The 8,113-nt window shown below is 51.1% G+C and overlaps 1 protein-coding gene across 6 annotated transcripts in view; it reads left to right on the top strand.

The window, feature by feature from the left end:
• The first annotated feature begins 251 nt into the window (after nt 1-251).
• bru3 (CUGBP Elav-like family member bruno 3) overlaps nt 252-8,113 on the top strand; it is a 295,708-nt gene continuing 287,846 nt past the window's right edge. For all 6 annotated transcript variants that reach the window (XM_089548732.1, XM_089548731.1, XM_089548730.1 and 3 more), the window contains exon 1: nt 252-407. In XM_089548732.1, coding sequence (XP_089404858.1) covers nt 378-407 — 30 coding nt within the window. In that variant the 5' untranslated portion in view covers nt 252-377. The remainder of the gene's footprint in view (nt 408-8,113) is intronic.

Here is an 8,113-nt window from a genome sequence, read left to right as displayed (position 1 = left end):
GGAGAAAGAAGCAGCCGTGGGAAGAGAAAAGGAACGCCGGGCGCGTCCCGACTGGCACCGGGAAAAGAAGCGAGTAGTACAAGTTCCTCTGGCAGCAGCGGCCGGAAGGAGACAGCGCCACTCGCGCACGAGATCGCGGGGAGCTCGCGCACGACGCTAGGGACGCGAGTTCCCTAGCGGAGGCCGGGTCTCGGAGCCCGTTGCCCAGGCAACGGGCATCACGTGACCCGGGAGGGGCTCCGGCTGACAGCGCCGCCGCCGCGCTACCTCTGGGCGTCTGGCGGTGCCTGTCAGCTGACGGCCAGCGGCACGGAGCGAAGAAGTCGTGCTTCCTGTGCGGTGTCTGTTGCTTCAGCTTCCGGCGGACCCCGACCGTCATGGCGATCGTGGTGCAGGCCAAGCCGACTGTGAGTGTTGCCGCGCCGGCGGCATCCTTCTTCTCGCACGGGCAGGACGCCGGCTGCGCGACAGCTGCCGCCAGCCGCTCCCACCCCCCTTTCCCGGCGGACGATGCGTGTTGCGCGCCGGCGGCTGCAGCCTGTTAGCAGCGGCGTGGCTCGGCGGCGTCACGCGTTGCGCCGCGCTCGCCTGACAGCGACGCGGAACCCCTCTCGACAGCGATGGCGGTTCTCTGATCCCGGCGCGCGTACGCGTCGCGTTCACCGCATACCGAGACCAGCGTAGTCGGCTGGGCTGTACGACGCGGAAGTTCATGCGTGTTTCGGCCCGCTACGAGTGGTGGTTATCCTTCATCACTTCGTTCCCCCTTGGCTTTTTTTACGCGCCCAGTATAGAGCGGTGCATCTTAAACAGAAGACTCGAAATGGCCTGATGAGGCGCTATGTTTCAAGTTGCGGAACCCTCAGGCGGTGCCCCATCCAGCCACCAGCTGCCCTCCGGCTCCACAGCGTAGGCAGCCCCGCTGAAACGCGAGACACGAATGGACTGCGCAATTTCACATCCTCTGAGCCTCCTCGACGTTGGAACAACAGACGGCTTCGAGCAGCGCGTCCCTTTCCGTTGGCGGATTCGCTTTTCCTTTTCTTAGTATTTGCGTGCTTCCTGTCACTGAAGACCTGTTGTTTTTAACGATCATTCGAATCATCAAACTGAGCTCTTACAAATGCTGGTACGTCCGACCTTACTTGCACACACACCAAAATAGAACAGTACTTCAAAATACCAGAGCGCAAAGTATGTCATGTCTGGCGGACCTGGAGGAACCCGTGGCGCGGTCGTGCGCAAAAAATCTTGCCTGTGTCAGGCAACGTCCCGTTCTATCAGCATTACTGTGTGTCATCTTTTCGTGTCGAAACAGTCCGAATTTATCCTGGTGTTGACAAACTTGCCGCTGGCACTCGGCGCTATATTGGCCACCACGGATACAGAGTGAGAGCATCTAACGTTGCAGATGCATCAACACATCACGGACAATAACTATGCTACATGGCTGCATTCACGTCAGACAACGGGAGCTGTACAAAGTGACACGATCAGAAATAAACCACAGCTTTCCGCAAAGGTATTACCGCGGACTAGGCATTGCTCTTCACCCGCATTATTTCATCCCTTGCCTGCCCTTAATCGTGCAACTGTTGACTCGAAAACAACGTAGGTAGTTTGCAGTGATTGGAGCAACAACTACACGAAACCGGTAGTCGACGTAGGGCTTCTCCCTGCCGTGTGTCAGTTCCGTGGGGCCGATGGCAGTACTATGCCGTGTCTAATTATATTGCGGCTGCTAGCGAGACGGCGATAGGCGGTGGATAGTGGCATCTTGTAACTTTCGAGCAACCTCGTCGAAGGTGTCCGCCTCCTATGTCCGTCGAAGGTACGTACAAGCAGCTGCAACGCCAGAGGGAAGACGTAATTTACGCTCAAGAACGAAGTTTGGTTTTACTTCTCCGTTGAATCCGAAGCAAACATCTCGGTATGAGTCTTTCGGATGAGAGCTACTTAGGGAAATACGGAAACTTCGCTTGTCACTCATACTGGGTATTTGAAATGTGGTGTTCTTACTCGTATTGGTTGAACCTGTAGATGAAGTTTTCGGGACTGCGTAAGAAAGTTAACGCAGGTGTCAAATCTGTGCGATCATTGGACGTAACTCCTGCGGGCATGAGTTATTTGCATACCGGATTACCAGGCGCTGTAGGTGCCAGCATCCTGCACACTCCAGAACATTTCAGTGCAATAGCAATACAGCGCTCTATGGTGTTAGTCTGGAATTCATGACTGCGGTTCGAAAAATAGCAAACGGTTCTGCGAAAGTCGCGTAGCCTGTTTGCCGGAGCCAACGCGACTTCGACTGCGTGTACAGAGCATGCGGGAAGAACCGGACCGCAGGACACCTTCCGCTAATGGTTTCGTGCAAGCTTAAGCCGCTCTGACAGCAAGGCACACGTAATATTCGGATCCGCATGCTGCGTAGCTGTCCTTTCAGGCGCGGCAAATACATTTACACACGCACGCAGAGTGCTGTGAAACCCCCGTGTAGAAGGCACAATATGCAAAGATGTGGACATTATATAACAAAATGCTGAAATATGCGAAATCATCCGCAGAGCCTTTGAAGCTGGGTATTCCTAATGCACACAAAAGTTTTCTTTTTTTTTTCTTTTTCAGATGGGCGAGTCAGCGCTTTACGGTAGCTTTAGTACGGTTTCGGTCAGAGCGTGCTTTCTGTTGTTTGGCGCAAATGATTGTTTTAATATGCTTAAAAATGGGCTTATCTTTTTTTTTTTACATAACGAGTCCTTATGAAAGGAATAAGTCGAAAGCTATATAATTGAGACTCTGAACCCGGCGTTGGGTCGCGATATGGAGATAGAAGATCCCAGCAAAAAGTGCATAATTAAGTACCTAGGAGGATGACTTTTTTTTTCTGCCTTACCTGGCATGCTCCTCAAGACATAAAAATCCCCCCCCCCCCCCCCCCCCCCCGCACTTCTCAATGGATATAGTTTGCTATGCGCCTGAAAAGGTTATTTCAAGGTAAGCGTTGATCAACAAAGGCAGCGCAACGTCATAAATGTCATTGAACTTCCAGAGTTCTCGTATTTCCTTGCGGCGTTGCATGTCACGGGAGAAAGTGGGGCCACGAAGAATGCACCGTGTCGTAGCGTGCAACGCCGCTCCGCTCGAGCGCGTGCGGTTGTCTCTGACACGCGGAGCTCACCGTGTGCTCGCATCCCGCACTCAGCGCGTGATGATCGCAGCCCGTCAGACAGGCGCGCCGCGCGGCCGCCGCCGAGCCCCGCACAAACTCGCTCCCACGTCCATTGACGCGTTTCCTCGCCGCGTGTACGGCTCGGCTGGCTCCTTTTCTTTTTTTCCGGTTGGCAGCGTGCAGCGTAGCCCGGCGCATCGCTCTCCGTGCTGTCTAACGCCGCGTGTAACGGCCATTCAGTAGCGATTTGCGCGGGACTTCCAACTGCGAATATATTTAGGCAAATGACGCACTAGGTCAATGCGCAGCTATTGGGACCGCAGAAGGGGCGCGTTCAGAAGGAATCCCTAGAACATCCGGCTAACCGTCCAACGAATCCTATTGTGTTACGTCGAGAAAGTGCATCGTACTTTTCCGCAGTAGCGTTGATTTAGATTTATCACTTCGTTGTCCTCTACTGCGTCTTCTAAAGTTGTCAATTTCTCAGCATTCTGGTGCCTTCTGCCGCGAAAACGGGCGTTCTGATAGGCAACACACTGGCACGATGAGTCTATCGCATGGTTAACGAATACTCGTCCGCCCAGCCATGGTTCTACGATTTGGAGAATTCGATCTAAACGGCACTGAGAAAGACACCGCGGAGCACCTTTTTTTTTACGAATCGTGGTGTAGTTTTCGTACGATTTCGGGGTGAATAAAGGGGCTAGTGTTCTTTGGGATCTTTCGGAATGCCATTACGAGAGGCGAGACGGTGAAGTTCGCTGCTGCGTTCAACTTTTTAATAATGCATCGGAATGAGATGAAGGCAACAAGCAATGTACACCGCGGCTGTTCAATTCTCCGCTGCGCAATATATCCCGAATTAAAACAAAGCTGCTGGACTCATGATGTAAAAAATAGCGCACAGGGAACACACGGGACGGAAAGTAAACGACGCAGACAAGCGCTAACTCGCAACTGAGGTTTATTGCTGACGCGCGGCTATTTTTTACATCATGAACGTTATCCAACTTGCCCAACTTTCCGCTTTGCTGCTGGACTCCCCATTTTCCCGTTCGTCAGCTACTCGCGCATCGGCATGATTTGTTATCATGACTGAGCTTGGAAAGCACACTAGGCGCTACGTATGCTCCCTGTTCTAGCCTCTTTAACACGCTTAAAGAAAGTTCTGTTTTGTACACCTACTTGACCGTTTAACGAGTGAAGACAAAGGAAAGAACACAATGTGGAAACAGAAGCTGCTACTGTTTTCTGCTATTGCGCTGAAATAACCGTGTTTATTTTTTTCCGTTCTTAAAAGCAGCTCTCGGCCCAATAAACTCTGCAGGAATTCGGCGCTGCGAAAATATTCTCCAGTCACTGGATGCTGTGAGAAACGAGCCGCATTAAGCAAACAGCGTTGAGCTTGAACAAATGCATATGGTGAAGCAACTTTTAGGCGAAAATAAAATAAACGAATGCTTCCGTGGCATCACGTATTCGTCCAGTGGAGCGCAGCAGGGCAGCAGATGTTTGCATTGTATGCGCAAAAGCGCATTTCAAATTCGCGCGAGACCGAGGAGCCAGACAAAGAGATTCAGCGCATCACGCAATCTGCACTGCTCGGGCGCTTTTTCTTCACCGCTACTCTTCAGTATTCACGCAACCCCAACGCATCGCATTCCCTATTTTGCGGCGCTGCGTTGTTCTGCGTTCGTATCTAAGCGGCTTCCGGGTATGCGTGGTAGTTTTGTTTAGATTTTCTTACATAACAAGGCTAGCTCGTTCTCTGACGCAACAATACAGCTACGCCACATTCGTACAAGTTCAGCGCTGACAAAATTGAATCTCATATTCCTTAATAACGCTGTAACACTCTATACGGCTTACAGATGCGATGGCGCGCTTTGCCCTTACGCAAATGAAAGCTAAGCCTAATTTCAACTGAGCCCAGGGCTATTTCTGCGTGAAACGTAGTAAAGACTGATTTACCCCAAATCATGTGCCAGCAGCTTTTCTAGAACTAAACGGCCGCGAGTGACAGGAAAACCAAAGCAGAAAACAAAGACCGCAAAGTTGGACACGTCTGCGGATTCTCAAGCAGCGCTGGTCTTGAGCGTGAAACCAACGAACCCGCCAAACGGCGCTCTGACCAAAGTGTGCCCTGAGTACGTTAACTCCCAATAAAAACCGCGCGTAATTAAAAAAAGGAAGCCACTGAGTGGCGGTCAGTCATCTAAAGGGGGAGGTATGCGTCGCCGGGCATGCAGAGATTCGTGACTTGGTGCGCGGAACCTACCACCTCGAGACAACTACTGGACGATTGTTCAGCGCATCTCTCGAAGGGACTGGTTGCCATCGCAGTCCATTGTAGCATCCCTTGCGGGTGGCGCTGTTGGGAAAGCGAATGGTATACAATTACCGCATTTGCTGTCCTCCGCAGAAAACGCGGTACCCTACGGGGAGGCATAGAGGGCCGCTGATATCTAGCACTCTTGTCATTGGCATCTACGCCCGACTACGGAAACAGTAATCGTGGTATGCTACTCATTAACAAACAATAACGAAATCACTTTCGTAATTAGCGTACAAATATTTGAGTTACTGTTTTTAATAGAGCTTGTGGCTCATATTGCCCTATATAGTCGCACTGAAGAGCAGACTCTTTAATTACCTTATAGGCAGGTTACATGAGGTGAGCTCGTAGTATTCCCTTGAAAGGTTGATTTGTTTTCTCGGCTTGTATCAGTCACTGCTGGCATTTTTCATAGTGTCAAGTTCAACGGGAGTGGAACAAAAGAGGAAAAAAAATGCGAAGGTTTGTCTATCAGTCCTTCACTCATGGGGGCTCGTCATCAACACAAGCTCATTCCTTCGAGTCTGTGGAACTAAATTGACTTCCAAGTTAGTTCCGTCACTCCGTACGCCTCCCGAGGTGTGCTAACGCTCGACGCCGTTTGTGGGCTGGCTTATATATTTTCCAGTAGTCAGAGGTAGCCCGCGCAGCCAGGCATGACTGGTAGGAGAGGGGCGGGCGGAGGGCAGGACGAGGTTCCGTGATCACGTGACCATCCCGTGCGCAAAGTCCGTCCCTTGCGCCTTGCGCTAACTTTACCAAAACAAGCAGGGCGAACGTTGCTCGGAAAGAAATGTTTGTATTCGCCGTCATTTCGCGTCCGAGCAGCCGAGCCTGACGGGGTGGAGGGGATGGGAAGGGAAGGGAAAGGAAGGGGGGAAGGGGGGGGGGGGGGGGGGGGAGGTGCGGTTTAAGGCCCCGCACAGGCATCCCGCTCGGGTTGCACCATTCTTTCTATGCGCCATCATGTCGCATGCCAGCTAGCGCTGATATTCCCCACTAGGAGCTGTGCAATCGACGTTCAGTTCTTTTTATTTATTTGTTGCTCACAAATTTGTCCACATCAAAATGACCAATCACAATGGTGATCAGAATTTTGTACAGTGCCTAAAGAAGGAAATTACTTCAATCGTTACAGTCTCCTGAAATTGTCGAAGCTGTCGTGAAGCTTCGTTGCGCAGCATAAGGGGTCGACGAAATGTCCGCCAGGCATGATCTCTCATTTTTATCGGCCTGAGCCGATAAAACAGTAAAAATTTTCCTTCTGTGGATAAGGGCCATCGGGATGCTAGAGCGCAAAAGCGAGACGATTCACAAGACCGCCTCAGGTGAGCGTCGGCGAAAGTGGCTGCCACACTCACGCTGGCTGAGTTACGTTAACTCCACGCGGATACTCACTGGCTACCTCCTGTCTTTCTATAGGCGACGACGATAAGAGGGAAGCCTTTCGTCCCGGCGTCAGTCAAGCATCGGCGGGGGTCGCTTTCCAGTGTGATTCTGCGCTCTCGTGTGAAGAAGAAACAGTTATCGGGTCATGCTGCAAAACAGTTATGTGGCTTGGTTTTTCTTCCTTTGCGTAGGTTCAAATACGCTGAAGCGAGCCGCACGCTCACGGACTCCTATCACCTGCTGCCTCTTTCGAGTTCCATTAAAGAGGATATTACATGGACGCTAGTGACTATAGAAGTTGGCCTGTGTCGACAAGGTGCCGAGTTCTAATTACTTTCTCCGAAACCAGAGCTCTTATAAGCTAGAAAAGCTTAAAAATATGCCGGTTCCGCCATATACCTATATCACCGGCCGATCTCGCAAGTGAAAGGAGTTCGTCCCAGCGGCCGCGCTCTAGCGCCACTCACATCAAAACGATGCCAACCCGTCCTTTTTGGTAAGGCTGTGGCTAGAGTTCCGTCCAGACGGAACTACAATTTGCGCTAGAGTTCCGTCCGGACGGAACTACAATTTGCGCTAGAGTTCCGTCCAGACGGAACTGCATGTAGCGATGGGGTTCCGTCCAGACGGAACTGTATCTGACACCATACAGTTCCGTCCAGCATTATCTGCCACAAGAGTTATGTCAAGACGGAATTAAAGCTGGCGTTAAGGATTTGGAAACCAGTTTGCTTGCTGACTTTTGCATGTCTATTTAAAAAAAGTGGCAATCCTGTTCCGCCTAATGTGTGACACGATATTCTGCTGCATCATTTTATTTTCCAAGCAGTCAGTGAGAAATGGCAATAGATCGAGTTTTGGCTTGGGTTTGTTGGCGCGTTTGCATAATGCTTGTTGACCGTTTGTGTACGTCTGTCTTTTTCTCGCTACGTCACCTTGCAGCACAAATAGCGACAGGGCTTCACATCACTTCGCGAAGAGTTTCTGCACTCTGCTTCTAACAGTGCCATTTTCCCGATCCTGCATGCATGCACGGAAGTTATACCTTCGAGGATGTAACTAAACGCCGTACGCGGACCCATATTTTGGTGCCGTATACATGCGTAGAGAGAACATCTGGACACAGCTTTGTCAACTGGTTATTCCAGAGGCAAAGAAATACTTTATGCGGGTAGAAATCACCTATTTTGTATAGTATGGACCGTAAGGACATTAGACAG

The sequence above is a fragment of the Amblyomma mixtum genome, chromosome 6, assembly GCF_055824585.1.
Source record: "Amblyomma mixtum isolate Tamu chromosome 6, ASM5582458v1, whole genome shotgun sequence".
In the NCBI taxonomy this organism is placed as follows: Eukaryota; Metazoa; Arthropoda; class Arachnida; order Ixodida; family Ixodidae; genus Amblyomma; species Amblyomma mixtum.
The sequence above is the reverse complement of the archived record's forward strand: the minus strand, read 5'-3'. Positions and strand labels throughout refer to the sequence as shown.